Source organism: Mercenaria mercenaria, chromosome 12 (assembly GCF_021730395.1).
Source record: "Mercenaria mercenaria strain notata chromosome 12, MADL_Memer_1, whole genome shotgun sequence".
NCBI classification, from domain to species: domain Eukaryota; kingdom Metazoa; phylum Mollusca; class Bivalvia; order Venerida; family Veneridae; genus Mercenaria; species Mercenaria mercenaria.
Genome location: NC_069372.1, coordinates 28,561,684 through 28,585,024, shown reverse-complemented (window position 1 = coordinate 28,585,024; position 23,341 = coordinate 28,561,684). Strand labels below are relative to the sequence as shown.

General features: G+C 35.8%; 1 protein-coding gene across 1 annotated transcript; it reads left to right on the top strand.

Annotated features, from left to right (window-relative positions):
• On the top strand, nt 1–21,325 carry LOC128547297 (uncharacterized). The gene is made up of 6 exons (XM_053519542.1): nt 1–160; nt 3,314–3,502; nt 8,349–8,458; nt 9,748–9,871; nt 18,567–18,718; nt 21,055–21,325. The coding sequence occupies exons 1-6, from the start codon at nt 91–93 to the stop codon at nt 21,271–21,273; spliced, it is 864 nt and encodes a 287-aa protein (XP_053375517.1). The 5' UTR covers nt 1–90; the 3' UTR covers nt 21,274–21,325.
• Nucleotides 21,326–23,341: the final 2,016 nt, after the last annotated feature.

The following is a 23,341-nucleotide window of genomic DNA, read 5'->3' as shown; positions in this document are numbered from 1 at the left end:
TCACCAGGAATCTTCTTATCTTATAAGGTCATTTTGAAATATGCTATAATTATTCAGGTTAAAAATTCAGTTTAAGACAAACTGATAAAGATGGCATCTATTTTGGTATTTTCAGCTTTTGTTTGTCTTTTACCTTCAGCAGCTTGTGGGCTTGAGAAAGGTTAGTCATTGTTTCATACTTTTATGACTGTGCCTTCTTAGGTGTTAGCATTTTTTTTTCTATTTCAGTTTAATAATGGAACGTCTGCCCATAATGCCATAAAGGTCACATTGTAGTGTTCAAAGGTTGTAGAGTATAGACTCACTGTTTAGTTTAATATACCCCCAGATACTAGTATCTGGAGTGGGGAGGGGGCCTATATTGGATTCCGGTCCGTCTATCCGTCTGTAGATAGAATTTGTGCAGGCTATTTCTCAGCAATTATTTGCCAGATTTCCATCAAACCTTGTAATTATTATCAGTACCAAGCCTAGTTATGCATGTGCGAAGTGGGTTCCATTTGGTTGATTTTTACTTAGTTATGGCCCTTCATTAATTTATTCTTTATTTGTCCACGCTATTCCTTGGTCCTTTTATGCCAGACTTTTATCAAACCTTGTAATTATACCCCCACAAAGTGAAGTTTGGGGTGAGGGGAATATAGGAGTGAACTTGTCTGTCTGTCCGTCCATTGTTTTTCATGGTTTCCGGACAATAACTCATGAAAGGCTTGACAGATTTAAATAATTTTTGGTACACAGTTGTAACCATAAAATACAGGTCAAGTTCGACTTTATAGGAGTGAATTTGTAACTCATGAAAGGCTTGACAGATTTAAATAAATTTTGGTACACAGATGTAACATCATAAAATACAGATTAAGTTCGACTTTGAGGTCAGTAGGTCAAAGGTCAAGGTCACAATGACCCAGAACAGTTGAACGGTTTCCGTATGATAACTTGAGAATGCTTAGGCCTAGGATCATGAAATTTAATAGGAAGGTTGGTCATGACCAGCAGATGACACATATAGATTTTGAGTTCAAAGATCAAGGTCACAGTGACCCGGAACAGTTAAACAGTTCCGGACGGTAACTTGAGAACGCTTGGGCCTTGGATCACGGAACTTAATAGGGAGGTTGATCATGACCAACAGATTCCCCTATTGATTTTGAGGTTTGACTTTGACATTGGCTTACTTATGTGACAAGACCATATTATGGGCGTATAATTCATCACTCCTGTGACAGGTCTAGTTTTATTTTATATTTTTTTCAATTTTTTTTTCAGTTCAGTTTAGTTAGTACTGTAGAATTGGTGATGTTAGTAAGTAGAATGGGTGATGTTTGTACTGCAGAAGGGGTGATGTGAGTACTGTAGAATAGATGATGTTAATACAGTAGATTGGGTGATGTTAGTACTGTAGATTGGATAATGTGAGTACAGTAGAATGGGTGATGTTTGTACTGTAGATTGGGAGATGTTAGTACAGTAGAATGGGTGATGTTAGTACAGTGGAATGGGTGATATTAATACTGAAGATTGGATGATGTGAGTACAGTAGAATGGGTGATGTTTGTACTGTAGCTTGGGTGCTGTTAGTACTGTAGATTGGGAGATGTTAGTACAGTAGAATGGGTGATATTAGTACTGAAGATTGGGTGATGTTAGTACTGTAGAATTGGTGATGTTAGTAAGTAGAATGGGTGATGTTAGTACTGTAGAATGAGTGATGTTAGTACTGTAGAATGGATGATGTTAATACAGTAGATTAGGTGATGTAAGTACTGTAGAATGGGTGATGTTCGTACTGTAGATTGGGTGATGTTAGAACAGTAGATGGGGATATGTTAGAACAGTAGAATGGGTGATATTAGTATTGTAGATTGGGTGATATTAGTAATGTAGAATGGGTGATGTTAGTACAGAAGAATGAGTGATGTTAGTACAGTAGATTGGGTGATATTAGTACTGTAGAATGGGTGATGTTAGTACAGTAGAATGAGTGATGTTAGTACAGTAGATTTGGTGATGTTAGTACAGTAGAATGAGTGATGTTAGTACAGTAGAATGGGTGATGTTAGTACAGTAGAATGAGTGATGTTAGTACAGTAGATTGGTTGATATTAGTACTGTAGATTGGGTGATATTAGTACTGTAGAATGGGTGATGTTAGTACAGTAGAATGGGTATTGTTAGTACAGTAGAATGAGTGATGTTAGTACTGTAGATTGGGTGATGCTAGTACTGTAGAATGGGTGATGTTAGTACAGTAGAATAAGTGATGTTAGTACAGTAGATTGGTTGATATTAGTACTGTAGAATGGGCGATGTTAGTACAGAAGAATGAGTGATGTTAGTACAGTAGATTGGGTGATATTAGTACTGTAGAATGGGTGATGTTAGTACAGTAGAATGAGTGATGTTAGTACAGTAGATTGGGTGATATTAGTACTGTAGATTGGGTGATGTTAGTACAGTAGATTTGGTGATGTTAGTACAGTAGAATGAGTGATGTTAGTACAGTAGAATGGGTGATGTTAGTACAGTAGATTGGTTGATATTAGTACTGTAGATTGGGTGATATTAGTACTGTAGAATGGGTGATGTTAGTACAATAGAATGGGTATTGTTAGTACAGTAGAATGAGTGATGTTAGTACTGTAGATTGGGTGATGCTAGTACTGTAGAATGGGTGATGTTAGTACAGTAGAATGAGTGATGTTAGTACAGTAGATTGGTTGATATTAGTACTGTAGATTGGGTGATATTAGTACTGTAGAATGGGTGATGTTAGTACAGTAGATTGGGTGATGTTAGTACAGTAGAATGAGTGATGTTAGTACAGTAGAATGGGTGATGTTAGTACAGTAGAATGAGTGATGTTAGTACTGTAGATTGGGTGATACTAGTACTGTAGATTGGGTTATGTTAGTACAGTAGGATGGGTGACATTAGTACTGTAGAGTGGATGATATTAGTACAGTAGATTGGATTATGTTAGTACAGGATATTGGGTGATGTTTGCAATGTTTTATTTTCACTAATATTCGTGAACAAAGCGTTGCTGGAATTAAAGATACTCATGAATGTTAAGAATCATTAGCTTCTGAAGAAGAAACAACCAGGAAATAAAAATTCTTAAAACTGTAAATATATCTGTTATCTATCAAAACACAAGTAAGTAAAAGTAAAAGTGAAGCAAAAACTACCAAAATCGATTTATATAATTTTAAGTCATAACAACAAAATGATAGTTCACAACTGCATGTATTGGAATTATCTAGTCTACATCTATTGTATGTATAAGCTTTGTATATTGGTAACATTACAGGAGAGGTAGCTTATAAAGTCTGGAAGATTTCTGATGACGTGAACAGATTCTATGTCACTGATGGTAGTGTGGTTGTAAAAGCAACAACATCAAAGTCACTTGAGGATATGACATCTTGCATTATGCACACAAGTGTGAAGAAAGGACAGAAACTTTTAAAGAGTGCAGGTGTTACCATTGAAAACATAGGTGATTAACTTTGCTGATTTTTAGCTTGAATTTTCGAAGAAAAAGTAGAGCTATTGCTCTCGCCCCAGCGTGGCCGTCACCGTTAGTTAAAGTTTTTGATAAAGTCAAATATTTCTGTTAATATCAAAGCTATTGACTTGAAACTTAAAATACTTCAAAGTCTGCACCAGGAGAAGCAACCCCCATAAATCTGATTTGAATTTTGACAGAATTATGACCCTTTTTAACTTAGAAGTTTTGGTTAAAGTTTTTGATAAAGTCAAATATCTCTGTTACCATCAAAGATTTTTTATTTGAAACTTAAATGGTTATTAACTATCAAAGTCTACACCAGGAGAAACAATCCCATAACTCTGATTTGAATTTTGACAGAGTTATGCCCCTTTTTAACTTAGATATTTTTTGTTAAAGTTTTTGATAAAGTCAAATATCTCTGTTACTTTTAAAGCTTTTGACTTGAAACTTAAAATAATTATTTACTATCAAAGCCTACACCAAGAGAAACAATACCCTTAACTTTTGATTTGAATTTTGACAATAATGTCCCTTTTTAACTTAGAATTTTTTGGTTAAAGTTTTATAAAGTTTTTACTTGGCAAAGGTCTAATTCAGAGTCAAGCACTGAGAAAAGTTGAGTGCGCTGTCTATACCTCCAGATACAGTGTATGTGGGGGTTATTAGCTCACCTGAGCATGAAGTGCTCAAGGGTGAGCAATTGTGGTCAGTCATTGTCTGTCATCGTACGTTGTCAGTTGTCTGTCAACATTTTCCTTTAAACGACATCTTCTAAACCACCAGGCCAATTTTGATGAAAGTTCCTTGGATGATCTTCTGTAAAAATTGTTCAAAGAATTGAATTTCGTTCTGACCACTGGTTGCCATGGCAACCAAAAGAAAAAACTTTAAAAATCTTCTTGTCCAAAACCTCAGGCCATAAGGCTTTGATATCTGGTATGTAGCATCATCTAGTGGTCCTCTACTAAGATCGTTGAAATTATCCCCTTAGGGTCAAATGTTGCCCTGCCCTGGTGGTTATATGGTTATATAGACTTATATAGGGAAAAACTTTGAAATCTTCTTGTCCAAAACCCCAAAACCACATGGCCTAAGGCTTTGATATTTGGTATGGAGCATCATTTAGTGGGCCTCTAACAAGACTGTTCAAATGATATCATTAAGGTCAAATATAGCCCTGCCCCGAGAGTCACATGGTTTATATAGACTTATATAGGGAAAAACTTTGTAAATCTTCTTGTCCAACACCACATGGCCTAGATTGATATTTGGTATATAGCATCTTATAGTAGTCCTTTACCAAGATTGTTCAAATTGGAGGGCCGTGGTGGGGGGATGGGGGACACTTTTTCCCTGTGTGTATATATTGGAATATTATCAAAACAGCAGGCCCAATTTTTAAAAAATATTACACAAATGTTTCTTTTGTGATCCTTTACAAAGATTGTAGAAGTGTAGAAATTATTCTGTTTCATCTGAATGTCATCAGGGTGTGTGGTCACTTTGTTCAGGGTGAGCTATTAGTGTAGGTGGATAGTCCCACATCCGTCGTTCATCGTCCTGTGTCCTGCTTCAACATTTTTAGCTCGACTTTTCGAAGAAAAAGTAGAGCTATTGCACTCGCCCCGGCGTCGGCGTTGGTTAAAGTTTTTGATAAAGTCAAATATCTCTGTTACTATCAAAGCTATTGACTTGAAACTTAAAATAGTGATTTACTATCAAAGTCTACACCAGGAGAAACAATCCCCATAACTCTGCTTTGAATTTTGACAGAATTATGCCCCTTTTTAACTTAGACATTTTGGTTAAAGTTTTTGATAAAGTCAAATATCTCTGTTACTATCAAAGATATTGACTTGAAACTTAAAATTCTTATTTACCATCAAAGTCTACACCAGGAGAAACAATCCCCATAACTCTGATTTGAATTTTGACAGAATTATGCCCCTTTTTAACTTAGACATTTTGGTTAAAGTTTTTGATAAAGTCAAATATCTCTGTTACTATCAAAGCTATTGACTTGAAACTTAAAATTCTTATTTACCATCAAAGTCTACACCAGGAGAAACAATCCCCATAACTCTGATTTGAATTTTGACAGAATTATGCCCCTTTTTAACTTAGAATTTTTTTAAAAAAAGTTGATAAAGTCAAATATCTCTGTTACTATTAAAGCTTTTTACTTGAAACTCAAAATAATTGTTTACAATCAAAGTCTACACCAGGAGACATAATTCCCATAACTCTGATTGGAATTTTGACAGAATTATGCCCCTTTTTAACTTAGTATTTTTGGTTAAAGATTTTGATGAAGTCAAATATCTCTGTTACTATCAAAGCTTTTAACTTGAAACTTAAAATACTTATTTGCCATCACAGTCTACACCAGGAGAAACAATCCCCATAACTCTGATTTTTGAATTTTGACAGAATTATGCCACTTTTTAACTTAGAATTTTTTGTTAAAAGTCAAATATTTCTGTTACTATTAAAGCTTTTGACTTGAAACTCTAAATATTTATTTACTATCAAAGTCTACACCAGGAGACACAATTCCCATAAGTCTGATTATAATTTTGACAGAGTTATGTCCCTTTTTAACTTGGAATTATTTTACTAGCAAAGCTCTGATTCAGAGTCAAGCACTGAGAAAAGTCGAGCGCGCTGTCTTACGGACAGCTCTTGTTACTTAAACATCTTCTCCTCTGAGACTGCTGGTCAGAATTACACCAGACTTAGTCAGTAGCACCCTGGCATTGACCTCATCAACTTTGCTTAAATGGTTCACCTTTAGGGGGCCACCAGAGCTAAAAGTAGAGAAACCTTTAAAAAAACTTCTTCTCATGAGGTTCTAGATGGATCTTCATCAAACTTGGTCTGTAGCATCATTATCGGGTCCTCTCCCAAATTTGTTCAAACGGGGGCATGTGGCCACTTTTTGGGGCCATTAAAGCCAAAACTAGAAATACCTTTAAAAGACTTCTTTTTATGAACAGCTTGATGGATCTTCATCAAACTTTGTCTGTAGCATCATTATAAGGTCCTCTCCCAATTTTAAACAAATGTGGCACTTTGCCCCTTTTAAGGGCCGCTAGAGCTAAAATTAGAAATACAACTTCTTCTCACGAACTTCTGGATGGATCACCATCAAACATGGTTTGTAGCATCATTGTAATCACTTCTCCCAAATTTGTTCAAATGGGGGAGTCAGCCCCTTGTAGAGTCTGCATCATTCAAGTCTGAATCTACAGTACTAACATCACCCTATCTATTGTAGCATCATTATAAAGTCCTTTCCAAATTTTGTTTGAATGAGGATGATTGGCCCCTTAAGGGACCAATAAAGCCAAAATTAGAAATACCTTTAAATGACTCCATCTCATGAATCACTTGCTTAATCTTCATCAAACTTGACTTGTAGCATCATTATAAGGTCCTTCAGCAATATCATCAGTTGGGGGTACACTTGACCCCTTGTAGGGGCTGCTAGAATCAAAATTAGAAATACCTTTAAATAACATCTTCCAATGAAATGCTTGATTGATCTTCATCAAACCTGGTCTAGAGGATCATTATAAGGTCCTTTCTCAAATTTGTTTGATTAGGGGCACTTGGCCGCTTTGAAAAGCCTAGAAATACCTTTAAAAGACTTCATCTTATCAACCACTTGATGGATCTTCATGAAACTTAGCCTGTAGCATCATTATAAGGTTCTGTCCCAATTTTATTCAATGGGGGTACGTGGCCACTTTTAGGGGGCCACTAGAGCTGAAATAAGAAATACCTATAATGGGCAGTAGGATAATTATAAAGTTCAAACGGGGGCAGTTGGCCCCTTTTAGGAGCTGACAGGGCTAAAAATAAGAATACCTTTTAACGACTATGTATCATGAATCGCACAATGGATCTTCATCAAACTTGGTCTGTAGCATCATTTTAAGGACTTACCAAAATTTGTTCCCTTTAAGGGGCCGCTAGAAATAAAAATAGAAATGACTTTTTCTCATAAACCGCTTGATGGATCTTCATCAAACTTGATTTGTAGCATCATGATAATGTCCTTAACAAATTTGTTAAATTGGAGACACTTATGGCCCCTATTTAGGGGCTGCTAGAGTTAAAAATAGAAATACCTTTAAATAACTTCTTCTCATGACCCCCTTGATGGATCTCCATCAAATTTGGTCTGTAACATCATTATGAGGTCTTATGCAAAATTTGTTCAAATGGGGCACTTGGACCCTTTTAGGGCCGCTAGAGTTAGAGTAGAAATACCTTTAAATGATTTCTTCTGATGGTTATGCATTTTTAGTGCTTGACAGCAAAATATAGAAAAAACCTTTGAATAACTTTTGTTTTTAGAACAGATTAAAGGATTTTCACCAAACCTAGTTAGAAGCAAAGTCAGATGGTTAAGGTTTCCTTCAGGTGAGCGACTTCGGCCCATTTGGTCATGGTATTCACCAATGTACTGGTTTTGCCTGTGTTGGTTGATTGCAGTATATACACAGATCATATGTATCAACATATTTTGGTCATTACCCTAAAAATCTGACAGAGTTAGGAAACAAGTATTTTCAACATTATTTCAAGAAAATACTTGAACCATGCAATACTGTTTTTGTCTGTTGCCAAATATACATAATTTCTTTCAAGCATTGTTGACACAGACTGAGGTCTATCTTTTTGCAGCTAGTAGCTAGCAGGAAAAGTTAGACCTTGTTCCTGTTAAAGCAAGATCTAGTTCCATAAATTTAAATCTGGAAAATATTGCAGTATTTACCTTGGTTATGATATTCCATTCTACTTTTCTTCAAATGTTACATTTCAGGTGAGGATCAGATCATTTTAATGAAGCAAAAGTGCAGACAGTACCAACGCATAGCTAGACGTGCCTCGAGCTTAGACGATAACGACTCGTTCAACCATGACTTAGTTCAGGTTTGAAATCTTAAACATGTGGAAATTTTTTGTGTTACTGTGTGTTCCATCAATCCACAGAAAATCTCAGTGAACATAGTTATAGAATTGTCTCTCCCATAGGTGAGAGAGACATATTGCTTTTGCCTCCGCCGTCTGTCTGTTCGCATTAAGTTTGTTTGCTGGCTGGATTTTGGAGTGATCAGTACCAACCCTAGTTATACATATCGCTGGCATGTTCCATTTTGCTGCACAAAATGGCTAAAAATAGAAAAAAATCTTGTCCGGCTTTCACAGGTCAAACTGCTAGACAGATTTCGCCAAACTTCACAGGAGTGATCAGTACCAAGCCTAGTTGTGCATATCGCCGACACGTTCAACTTCGCTCCACAAAATGGCCGCCAGAGCTAAAGGTATACATAGGGGGAGACATACGTTTTTGTGACAAAAACACCTACTGGTTAAGTCTCCCACACCACTGTGGTGGGAGACATATTGATTTACTCCTGTCTGTGTGTGTCTTTGTGTCAGTCCGTCTGTCTGTCAGTCACAAATCTTGTCTGCGCTGTAAGTCGAACAGTTTTCATCCGATTTTCACCAAATTCCTCGGCCAAGTTGGATAACTAGCCAAATTGGCCCAAGCACTTCAGAATTATGGCCCTTGAATTACCAAAAATACTGATGCCAGTGATACAGGTCTTGGTGCAGATATATACTGAAAGGCCATTTACTCCAAAACTTACTCCAAAATTATCAAAGGTATATTTTCTTTGAGTAAACAGTATATTATAAAGACAGACTTACTATTCAGATGATTAAGCAGTTGTTGGAGACATGGGCTTTTCTCAAAAGCAGCTTTAGTTTCTACTGATTTTATCTTTGAAATATGTAATATGCCCATTCAGGTCTCAAGGAAAAAGCTGTTTCTGGCAAAACCAATTTTTTTTGCCAACAAAATGAAATTATTTCATAGTATTACACTCTTTAGCTACGATTTATGGGATTGGTGTTGGAGCAAGCTGTAATGTTCTATCTACTATGCCATTTATCTGTGTTGCTGGTGCTAAAAGACAGATTTTCTACTTAACACCTGGGACCTTCTCCCACTATTCAACCCTAATGTCTCTTGAAATGCAACCACATCAGTGTGCATTTTGTAAAAGTCATTTCAGACCAAGTTTTGAGTGCAGAAATGCTTTGTAACTGTGTTAGAGCACGTTAAGGTTATCTGGAGCTGTTTTGTTGATGAATTACTCTTGCTTCTGAGGTAACAATAAAAAAAAAAACATACCGACTACTTTTTGTTGCAGGATAAACCATTTAAGGGTGATTTTGAGACTGGGGCTCCAAGTGGAGCAGGAAGTCACTTTGCCATTTATCCAGGAACTAAGTGGTGTGGATACGAGAACGTAGCAGAAAATATGCAAGACTTAGGTATCAAACTATTTTGACGATTGTCAAGTTTTAGTTGCAGTGGGGAAGCATACTGGAATCATCACTTGTAATTTAAACACATGTGTGATACTGTGGATACGGTACTGTATATTCTAAACAAAATACTTGATAGAGTATATTTAAGAACAGATACTGTAGACCAGATACTGTAGACTGGCAATTGTAAGTCAGATACTACAGTTAAGCTAGTGTATCCTGCTTTCTGTAAACCAGATACTGTAGACTATAAACTAGATACTGTTTACTTGACCAGATACTGTATACTGTATGTATGATGTTGACCATATATTGTATTCAAAACACCTGATACTGCAGACCAGATACTGTATATTGTAGACCAGATAATGCTGACCAGATATTATGATACAGTTATATAGATAAGATATTTTATTTTATAGATTAGATACTGTAGACAAAGTACTGTAGATAAACCAGGTACTATATATTGTAGACCAGGTGCTATGTATTGTAGACCAGGTGGTATGTATTGTAGACCAGGTGCTATATATTGTAGACCAGATACTATATATTGTAGACCAGATACTATATATTGTAGACCAGGTGCTATGTATTGTAGACCAGGTGGTATGTATTGTAGACCAGGTGGTATGTATTGTAGACCAGGTGCTATATATTGTAGACCAGATACTATATATTGTAGACTGGGTGCTATATATTGTAGACCAGATACTATATATTGTAGACTGGGTGCTATATATTGTAGACCAGATACTATATATTGTAGACCAGGTACTGTATATTGTAGACCAGGTGCTATGTATTGTAGAGCAGATACTATATATTGTAGACCAGGTACTGTATATTGTAGACCAGGTACTATATTGTAGACCAGGTACTAGGAGGGCTGATCCAAAGGAAATGTCACTGGTGCAGTAGTAATGTGTATAATGTACAGAAAACATCAGAAATGCATATCCAAGTACTTTGATCTATTTGCAATATTTTCTTAAGATATCAAATGATCCTGTATTTATTGAGATATGAACAAGCTTAAGCAGTACTCAGCAAACTAAATAAAATCTTTAAAAAGAGCCTATGGAAGCTTAGGATGCAACTGAGCGGAATAATAGCAGACTTGGTTTGATTGAGTCTGTTCATGAGAGGTAATGAAATGTGCAACACCTCTCACGCCCCCAAAAGTTGTATTGGCAAATGGTTACTTCACATCATTATAATGTCATATGATTTTGCGCATTAGTTTTGTAATGATTGGTGATAGATTAATTATGTCTCCCACCACACAGTGGTGTGGGAGACATATTGATTTACTCTTGTCTGTGTGTCTGTCTGTCACAAAGCTTGTCCGCACTCTAAGTTGAACATTTCTCATCCAATCTTCACCAAACTTGAACAAAATGTGTTTGCCAATAAGTTCTCGGCCAAGTTTGATAAATAGCCAAATTGGCCCAGGCACTTTGAAAAATTATGACCCTTGAACATAATTACCGATACACAGATGTAGGTCAGTTACTCCAACATGTGAATACCAGTAGGCCGCTTACTCCAACACATAAACAATATATAAAGACAGACTTACTATTCAGATGATTAGGCTGTTGTGGGAGATGCACTTTTCTCAAAAGCACCTCTAGTTCCTCTGTATTTTTCTATTCACAAAACAGTCATCATTTTCGCATACAGTGAAATGACATTACAGATATACTTTGTATTTCCATGTATTTAAAACGAAACAACCCTAGAAAATAATATCCTCTCATGTATTCATGCTCCATGGTCACTTTTGGATTAACCTTCATATAAATTGTAGATTAGATAATGCAGATCAGATACTATAGACCAGATACTGTATATTGTAGTCTGGATATACCAGTTATTTTGTATTGTAGACCAGGTACTGTATATTGTAGACAGAATATATCAGTTATTTTGTATTGTAGACAGGATATACCAGTTATTTTGTATTGTAGACCAGGTACTGTATATTATAGACAGGATATACTAGTTATTTTGTATTGTAGACAGGATATACCAGTTATTTTGTATTGTAGACCAGGTACTGTATATTGTAGACAGGATATATCAGTTATTTTGTATTGTAGACCAGGTACTGCATATGGTAGACAGAATATACCAGTTATTTTGTATTGTAGACCAGGTACTGTATATTGTAGACAGGATATACCAATTATTTTGACAGGATATACCAGTTATTTTGTATTGTAGACTAGGTACTGTATATTGTAGACAGGATATACCAGTTATTTTGTATTGTAGACTAGGTACTGTATATTGTAGACAGGATATACCAGTTATTTTGTATTGTAGACCAGGTACTGTATATTGTAGACAGGATATACCAGTTATTTTGTATTGTAGACCAGGTACTGCATATTGTGGACCGGGAGACAATCAAAATCCCCTTGATCAAAATCCCCTCCACTGAAAAATGACAGGGTGTTACAAAATCCCCTTCATACTTTTGCAGGGGGTATCATAATCCCCTCTGTGATTTTTACTTATTTCATCAAGTTCAAATACAACTATACACAGTTTAAAAGTCTGTTACATAAAGCACGTAAATACAATGCCTTTAGCAAACATAATTTAATTTGGGGCACTGATATCTATATATCTATAATGAAAATCACAGAGGGGATTATGATACCCCCTGCAAAAGTATGAAGGGGATTTTGTAACTCCCAGTCATTTTTCAGTGGAGGGGATTTTGATCAAGGGGATTTTGACATACACTCTTGTGGACCTGATACTGTATATTATAGACAAGAAAATGCAGAACAGATACTGTAGGTGAGATACTGTATGTTGAAGATTAGAAACTGTATATTGTAGAACACATATTATAGACCAGGTACTTTATATTGTAAACCAGATATTGTAGACTGCAAATTGTAGATCAGATACTGTATATGGCTAGATACTGTAGACCAGACAATGTAGACCATATACTGTATAGGGAAGACCAGATATTATATACTGTAGACCAGATAATGTATATGGAAGACCAGATAATTTATATTGTAGACAAGATACTATAGACCTGATACTGTATATGGAAGGCCAGATACTGTATACTGTAGACCTGATACTGTATATGGAAGACCAGATACTATATACTGTAGACCAGATACTGTAAACTGTAGACCAGATACTATATACTGTAGACCAGATACTGTATACTGTAGACCTGATACTGTATATGGAAGACCAGATACTATATACTGTAGACCAGATACTATATACTGTAGACAAGATACTATAGACCTGATACTGTATATGGAAGGCCAGATACTGTATAATGTAGACCAGATACTGTAAACTGTAGACCTGATACTGTATATGGAAGATCAGATACTATATACTGTAGACCAGATACTGTATACTGTAGACCTGATACTGTATATGGAAGACCAGATACTATATATTGTAGACCAGATACTGTATGGAAGACCAGGTACTATATACTGTAAACCAGATACTGTATATTGTAGACCTATACTGTATATGGAAGACCAGGTACTATATACTGTAGACCAGATACTGTATACTGTAGACCAGATACTGTATACTGTAGACCTGATACTGTATATGGAAGACCAGATACTATATACTGTAGACCAGATACTGTATATTGTAGATCAGATACTGTATATGGAAGACCAGATACTATATACTGTAGACCAGATACTGTATATTGTAGACCAGATACTGTATATGGAAGACCAGAAAGTTTATACTGTAGACCAGATACTGTATATGGAAGACCAGATACTATATACTGTAGACCAGATACTGTATACTGTAGACCAGATACTGTATATGGAAGACAAGATACTATATACTGTAGACCAGATACTGTATACTGTAGACCTCAGGCCCGTGTGCAGGATTTATTTGCTGGGGGGCTGAACCTGGGGTGGGTTTGGGAGGGGTATCCCCTCCCGATTGTGAAAATTTTTTAATATGGCACATGAATAGATGCATTTTCCTGCTACCTGAAACACCTTTAAGGATGCATGAATGTATTATATATTTAAGGAAAAGTCTACTTTTTAATAATTTCATCAAGCCTTTTCAATGTATGTATGATTGTACAGTCACAGTGTATGGACTTATTTTTCTGCATGATACCCAGTTGAAAAAAATATTGAAGTTTTAAGATGATTATTAAGTAGACTAGCTCCTATACTATGATGATTTTTTCCCCACATTTTTATGATTTCATGTAGTGAACTGAGCCAGTCGATATACTATGTCCAATATTACAATTTTAACATCAGTCCTCTTAGAAAATCTCTAGAATAGACTGGCTTTTGTCTTTATGAACATAAAAAAGAAAAAAAATCATAGAAATATCGTAATTATCAGTCTAGTGGCTAGTCTAATTATTAAGGGTATCCTATTTGCAAAATGGCCAAATGTTTTTAGATTTCCAACAAAACAAACGAAGTATAATGACAATTACTATTTACATCACAGATTTCAAATGACAATGAACTCTTAATTGTACCAAAGATCTATAAAAATAAATATGTGTGTATTTTATACTTCTTTGACTGTACAAACTATAACATCACAGCACATATTAAATGATATTTTTATGTATAAAAGCCCTTATAAGTAACGAGTTTTAGATGCGTTTTGTAAGATTTACTGAGAAACTACTTTTAAAACTATGAGAGTTTTTAAGAAAGGTTATTGGACCCAAAAGAGTAAAATTGATACAGTAGTTTCAAATCCATAATTGTTGTAAAATAAAAAGATAGGATAAATATCTATCAATTTAATAAATTTGGGGAATGTGCCTTAATGTAAAAACAAAATATAACCATCATAATGTTTCAATTTTCAGATTCATTTTATGATTTACTTAACAAAACCAACAATGTAATGATCATTTTATAACACTTCCAAAGAGTAAAAAACATATTAGTTTCTCCACTACCCAATCAAGTACCGATCAAGCGATCAATGAAGCATGCACAGATAAACTTTTATCTGTGACATGCCTGGGGCTAATTTCCACTACCGGACACGGTTTTATGGCTCTTTAGCCTGTGTATTGCTGTCAAATCAAGCCCGTTGCGCTGGTGTATAAATTTGTTAATTGAGGGGCCCATAGTAATAAAAATCGTAACTAGCCAGCCAGCTGGGGGGGCCCGGGCCCCCTGGCCCCCCGCCTGGACACGTGCCTGGACCTGATACTGTATATGGAAGACCAGATACTATATACTGTAGACCAGATACTGTATATTGTAGACCAGATACTGTATATGGAAGACCAGATAGTTTATACTGTAGACCAGATACTGTATATGGAAGACCAGATACTATATACTGTAGACCAGATACTGTATACTGTAGACCAGATACTGTATATGGAAGACCAGATACTACATACTGTAGACCAGATACTGTATACTGTAGACCTGATACTGTATATGGAAGACCAGATACTACATACTGTAGACCAGATACTGTATACTGTAGACCAGATACTGTATACTGTAGACCAGATACTGTATATGGAAGACCAGATACTACATACTGTAGACCAGATACTGTATACTGTAGACCTGATACTGTATATGGAAAACCAGATACTATATACTGTAGACCAGATACTGTATACTGTAGACCTGATACTGTATATGGAAGACCAGTTACTGTATACTGTAGACCAGTTACTGTATACTGTAGACCAGATACTGTATACTATAGACCTGATACTGTATATGGAAGACCAGATACTATATACTGTAGACCAGATACTGTATACTGTAGACCAGATACTGTATATTGTAGACCTGATACTGTATATGGAAGACCAGATACTATATACTGTAGACCAGATACTGTATACTGTAGACCAGATACTATATATTGTAGACCTGATACTGTATATTGAAGACCAGATACTATATACTGTATACCAGATACTGTATATGGAAGACAAGATACTATATACTGTAGACCAGATACTGTATATGGAAGACCAGATACTATATACTGTAGACCTGATACTATATACTGTAGACCAGATACGGTATATGTGGAAATGTTTAAGTGTTGCATGTTTTGTTCTGTCTAAGGGAGAGTAACATAAAAGATTTGATGGAATATTTTATTATCTGTTATTTCTCCTTGTGAAATACTAATTCAAATGATATCTGCTCTGAAACAAATAGTTGAAATACAAATTTTGTATATTTACATGCATCAGTTTAATGGGAAGTTTACTATATACTAAAGAAATGAAATTCGCAAATCATACTGGTCCAGTGCCTAAATCCGGACACTTTTGGTGGTTTTATGACGATAACTTTGCATTCCGAAACCGCACTTGCATCACATTTCAAATGTATAATTTTAGGTTCTTTTTAAATCTCTATGCAAAACAAGAAAATCGTATATTGCTGATTTCATCATAGAAAAAATCATCTGAAGTGGGCCAGTAAAAGCTGTCAAAATCGACCTTCAGAGTGCTTAAATATTCGGACACTATTTCAGTAGAATTTGTGCACCAAAAAATAACAATGAACACAACTTTGTTTGAAACAAAGCAGTCAGATTCAATCCTGTAAATGTATACAGACATCTCCATTCTATTGAAGTTTTATTACCTGTTAATCACGTGATCATGTGGACTAGTTTCTAATTTAATATGTAACTGCCAAATAGAACAATAATATAATACACAATAAAATCTATCTTAGCGAAAATTAATGTTTACAACTATTCTCACCCACATGCAGATTCTGTTGCTGTCGTTATACTTTTTGACGCAACTGTGCACTATAATGACGCCGTGCCGATTTTATCTTATGAATTGCTTCCCTTGTCTGCAAAATGCTGGCATTTTCTTCTCTGTTGAATTAATCATTATATAACAGAAATTGGTTAAATTTCTTAAATAGTTACGGAGGGTAGTACAGAATTGTAAAACATGTTTTACGTCAGTGGTGATCAACTAAGAAAAAGGGTCATCTGCAAAAGGCAGAATTGTTTTCTCATTAAATTAGTACCTCCCCTTACCTCAAATAACTGGCGTGTGCCGTATGACGTCATCCCTCACAACACACAGTTTTTAGCTCGACTATTCAAAGAATAGTCTAGCTATTCTACTCACCCTGGCGTCGGCGTCACACCTTAGTTAAGTTTTTGCATGCAAGTACATACAGCCATCAATTAAAGGCATATAGCTTTGAAACTTATTTTTTCTTTTTCTAGGTCAATTACCAACCTCTCTGGGTCAAGTCCCATAACTCTGACATGTATTTTGAGCAAATTATGCCCCCTTTTGGACTTTTTGGTTAAAGTTTGACATGCAAGTTACTATCTCCAAAACTAATGCCGATATTGATTTGAAACTTCACATGTGTCTTAGGGGTTATAAAACTAGTTGATAGCAGCAAGTCCCATAACTCTGACTTTCATTTTGGCCAAATTATGCCCCCTTTTGGACTTAGAATATTCTGGTTAAAGTTTTGCGTGCAAGTACATACAGCTATTTCTAAAAGGCATATAGATTTGAAACTTATTTTTTCTTTTTCTAGATCAATTACCAACCTCACTGGGTCAAGACCCATAACTCTGACATGTATTTTGAGCAAATTATGCCCCCTTTTAGACTTAGAAAATTTTGGTTAAAGTTTTATATGCAAGTTATTATCTCCAAAACTAATGCAGATATTGATTTGAAACTTCACATGTGTCTTCGGGGTTATAAAACTAGTTGATAGCAGCAAGTCCGATAACTCTGACCTTCATTTTGGCCAAATTATGCCCCCTTTTGGACTTAGCAAATTCTGGTTAAAGTTTTGCGTGCAAGTACATACAGCTATTACTGAAAGGCATATAGATTTGAAACTTATTTTTTAATTTTCTAGATCAATTACTAACCTCACTGGATCAAGTTCCATAACTCTGGCATGTATTTTGGGCAAATTATGCCCCCTTTTGGACTTTGAAAATTCTGGTTAAAGTTTTACATGCGAGTTTCTATCTCCAAAACTAATGCAGATATTGAATTGAAACTTCACATGTGCCTTAGGGGTTATAAAACTAGTTGATAGCAGCAAGTCCCATAACTGATATGCATTTTGCTCAAATTATTCCCACTTTTGAACTTAAAACTCTTTTGATATTTAACCTTTTTAGGTAATATTTTCCTGCCTCTGGGACAATATTTCGAATAGTCGAGCTTGGCTGTCTTACGGACAGCTCTTGTTACTTTTAGCGGTGCGGATATTTGAAGGTAATTTTCTCAGGAAATACTTACATTCACACACTGTTGTTGCCAACTGGTCATCAAAGCATTCGTCTGTGTCAGTCATGTTCATTCCAGTTAAAAATCATGATCTTTAAGCATTTTTAAAGGTGTCCGAATAATTAAGCACCGTCTGGATTTAGGCAACTGGACCAGTATATCCAGGGAAAAATTCAGCTGTTTTGGAAGAAAACATGAATTTTAAAAGAAATTTCCAACATGTATGTGTATACTTATTGTGTAATGAAATGGCAACTTCTATGCTATACCTCAGGAATAGCAGATGCATTGTGAAATTCCTGTATTGAGAATGTTCCAGCCATAGTCTTTGTCTGCATATCTCAGGAATAGCAGATCCTGTATTGAGATCCTGTATGTTCCAGCCATAGTTTCTGTCTATTTTAGGTGTTCATAATGAAACTGATGCCTGTTGTAGGACCCATGATCATTGCCCATACTACATTGACAGATTCCAGACCAAGTACCATTACTTTAACCATGATCCATGGACATTGAGTCACTGTGATTGTGACCAACATCTTTATGATTGTTTGAAGGTAATTCTGCATTAACCATGACCCACGGACATTGAGTCACTTTATAGTTGTTTAAATGTAATTTTGCTTTAACCATGATCCATAGGCATTGAGCATCTGTGGTTGTGACCAACATCTTTTTGATTGTTTGAAAGTAATTCTGCTTTCACCATGACCCATGGACATTGAGTCACTTTATGGTTGTTTGAAGGTAATTCTGCTTTAATCATGACTTTTGGATACTGAGTCACTGCAGTTGTGACCAACATCCCTATGGTTGTTTGAAAGTAATTGTACTTTAAAACATTTTTGCCCTGTCCGTCCATCCGTCTGAGCCTACGAATGAACATTTGTTGGGTATATAGAACAATAGGTAACGGTAAATTCTATTCATTCCGTAGTGTTTATTGGGTACTTTTTGTAGCATATTTGGTACTTTTTAACAAAAGAAATACCCAATAAAGGTCCATCTGTAGGAACATCTGCCCGTCCGTCCGTACGTCACACTTCATTTCCAAGCAATAACTGGAGAACCATTTGACCTAGAACCTTCAAACTTCATAGGGTTGTAGGGCTGCTGGAGTAGACGACCCATATTGTTTTTGGGATCACTCTGTCAAAGGTCAAGGTCACAGGGGCCTGAACATTGAAAACCATTTCCGATCAATAACTAGAGAACCACTTGACCCAGAATGTTGAAACTTCATAGGATGATTGGTCATATAGAGTAGATGACTCCTATTGTTTTTGTGGTCACTCCGTCAAAGGTAAAGGTCACAGGGGCCTGAAAATTGAAAACCATTTCCGATCAATAACTTGATTACCACTTGACCCAGAATGTTGAAACTTCATAGGATGATTGTACATGCAAAGTAGATGACCCCTATTGATTTTGGAGTCACTTTGTTAAAGGTCAAGGTCACGGGGGCCTGAACATTGAAAACCATTTCCGGTCAGTAACTTGAGAACCACTCGAACCCAGAATGTTGAAACTTCATAGGATGATTGTTCATGCAGAATAAATGACCCCTATTGTTTTTGGGGTCACTCTATTAAAGGTCAGGGGCCTGAACATTGATAACCATTTCCGATCAATAACTTCAGAACCTCTTTATCCAGAATGTTGAAACTTCATAGGATGATTGAACATGCAGAGTAGATGACCCCTATCGATTTTGGGGTTACTCTGTTAAAGGTCAAAGTCACAGGAGCCTGAACATGGAAAACAATTTCCGATCAATAACTTGAGAACCACTTGACCCAGAATGTTGAAACTTCATAGGATGATTGAACATGCAGAGTAGATGACCACTATTGATTTTGGGGTCAGTCTATTAAAGGTCAAGGTCACAGGGGCCTGGTCATGTAAAATCATTTCTGGAAAATAACTTGAGAACCACTTGACCTAGAATGTTGAAACTTAATAGGATGATTGGACATGCAGAGTAGATGACCTCTATTTATTTTGAGGTCACTTGATCAAAGGTCAAGGTCATAGTGTTGAAATTTAGCGGGATGACTTGACATGCCAAGTAGATGATCCCTATTGCAGCCAACCATCAGTGTCTCTTTGACTTTCGCTCCTGACCCCTATTGACTTCTTGCCTATAGGACTTTGCATTGGGGGAGACATGTCCTTTTTTACAAAAGCAATTTCTAGTTTACTTTACTGTTACCACGACCCATGGACACTGAGTCACTGCAGTTGTGACCAACATCCCTATGGTTGTTGAAAGTAATTGTACTTTAACATCGGTATTTTACTTTACTGTTACCATGACCCATGGACACTGAGTCACTGCGATTGTGACCAACATCCCTATGATTGTTTGAAGGTATTTATTTTTTACTTTAACCATGATAATATTATTCTAGTTTATTTTAACCATGAGCGTTGTCCATTGAGACTTGTAGAACTATAAAATGTCTGTAAGACTTAGCTTAGCATCTGTGTTGAACCTTCAGACTTGTAGCATATTGGGCTAATAGCAGTTTGTGATAAGTGACTTCAGTGACATTTTTTTGAATTCATGGTTATGCAGTCAAGATAATTATTTGTTTAGAATGATGGGAGTTTATTTGGACAAAATGATCTATTTATGAATAATGATTTAGGCTTATACTTCCAAATAAGAAGATAAAATCACAAAAGATTGTTAGTCATTGGGACTCATTTTTACAAGTTGCTTGGTTGTATCAGTCCAGGAAATTGAATCTATTAAATCAGTTTATAATTAATAATCCACAAATTCATGTTCCCACCAAAAACTTTTCTTAAACATGAAATTATATGCACACAAAATAAATAAATTTTCAGTATTGTATCTGGATAATAAAGATATGTTTATAATTTATAGAAAGTGGAAACTCCAACCTCTGATGAAGTAGGTAAACTGTTCTTCGGATTGCTAGATGTACAGTGTTTTAAATTCAAGACGGGAGAATATTGTCCCAATGAGTCATCAATCTTGTCACATCTCTGGTGCGGGAAGAAGAACAAGGGAGTCATGGCGGTTATGCAAGAATTCCCGCATAAATGGAATGAGGATGAGTCTTCATCGGATATCGTTGGTTAATGAAATAATTGTAAAGGTACACAGTTCTCAATAAAATGATACATAGACAGTTGCTGAAGTCTTCAACCTTTGAGGTTCACTTAATAAACTCAAGAGGTAGTTGTTTATACCATGTACAGGCAAACCTGTCTTCAAAGACCACCTTATAATGGGAGAGTAGAAAAGTGGTCTTTATTCACAGGTTAAAACATATTGCAAACGTAAGGAAATGGAATTGGTGTTTTTTGGAGAAAGATGGTCTCTCTCGACTGGCAGTTTTTATGACAAGTTTGATTGTACTGTGAAATTGTTACTGTTTGTGTTGATTCAATGTAGTTGCTTCTTTCCATGAAGTTAAAACCAGTTAAACAGGTAAATTTCCATTATTTTTTTAATTTGAAATCCACAACTAAACAGTAAATTTGGCATAAACCATGAAAATTTAACAAAGTTAATTGATTTTACAGTATACACACAGGAAGTAACAAAATTTTATAGGACAGAGTCCTGTAACCTAGGCACAATAACCGAATGTGGCCAAAATTACTACTGGACCAACAGGGATCTGGGATGTCATTTTGACGTCATTTTACCCTGGGTTAACACAATAAAAAATTGTTAACATAGATATTTTATATGAATAACTAATTCAAACAATTGAGTAGGCTAGTTGTTATTACGATTAAGTATATAGTAAACAACTTAATGCATGTTGACATCTGATGTATGATATACCCTATTCTGGTGACCTTATTATCAGAACATACGCAGAAAAACAATAATGAAATCAAGTGCACTCGTTGGCAGACTCTTCCATGAAGTAACATTTCATGTTTAAAAAGTGTTAAATGAAAATGTGTTAATTTTACAAACCATACTACAGTACATTTTGAAAAAAATATTGCAATTTCAAAGCCCTATACAGTATTGTAACAAAATAGCTGGAATCTTATTACTTCCTTTATCAACCGACCCCATTAACAAAAGCCCATCTTGCAAATACCGAGAAATCAGTATATTATACCCTTAAGGTTTTATGGCACTCTTCAAGCATTAATGGTGGAGGAAGGCCACAGGTCCCCCTATGGGCATTGCTCTTGTTTTTGGAAAGCAAGTGGGTAGAACTATCAACCCTCCATTAGCTAGCTGTAGAAGTTGCTATGAAAGAAGATTTCAGCCTGCAATGATCTATGTGCATATTATACACTTATAAAATGGCATTGGCAGACCGGAAATGGCTATGAGCAGAACTAAACCTGTATGTACATGAGGGCATGGCTTGAGTGCCCATATAGGCTTTAGCAGTGCTAATAATCTGACATAAATTTAATCTTCAAAGGGCATTCTGTGGCCTTAGCACAGCAAACAAATAAAAAATCATAGTTAAAATCATTGAACACTTATAAAAGATGGACGTTTCAGAAACCTCCAAAAGAACTACATGAAGCAGAAACATCCTTTTAGTCCTTGCTTGGCAAAATGTTAATGCTGTTATGCAGTAAGAAGAAATCAGCAAGATAACTGGCTTTTTCTTTGTAAATGGATTCTGTGAGTGAGCTAGGTGCAACTCTGATGTGAATCATGCATGTTTGTAATTATGTTTCCCCTTATTTTTTTGGGAAAAGTTTGTCTGCACTAAACTGCTGGTGAGATTTCAACCAAACTTTGTAGAAAGGTTCAGTAACATGGTTATTTTTGCATCTTTGTGTCGGCTAAAGGCTGAAAGTGTTTGACGAGTCTTTGCTATCGCCCGATTTCTCATTCACATTAAATGGCCTCACAACACAGCGAATCGATGTAGTTCCATTAGATTGTCTCTAATTTCAAAGAGTTCATTGATCGGATGAAGTTCAGTTATGTCCCATTTTGCTATGACCAATATACGATGTAATCTGTCAAATTTATGAAGTGTAATTGTGCAATACTCGAATAAAGCCACGTATTTTCTTCCGCGGTAACTCATTAAGCATAAACACGCATAACGATTCTGTGGGATTTGGTAATACATTTGCGCATATGATAATGATGACTAATTTTATGCCCTTTTGTCACAAAATAGCAAATATGATGTTCACAAATTCAAATAAAA

Coding starts and splice junctions, on each gene's coding strand:
- LOC128547297 (XM_053519542.1), top strand. CDS start 91: ATGGCATCTATTTTGGTATTTTCAGCTTTTGTTTGTCTTTTACCTTCA. Junction 3,503..8,348: donor TGTTACCATTGAAAACATAG/GTGATTAACTTT, acceptor GTTACATTTCAG/GTGAGGATCAGATCATTTTA. Junction 8,459..9,747: donor TCAACCATGACTTAGTTCAG/GTTTGAAATCTT, acceptor TTTTTGTTGCAG/GATAAACCATTTAAGGGTGA.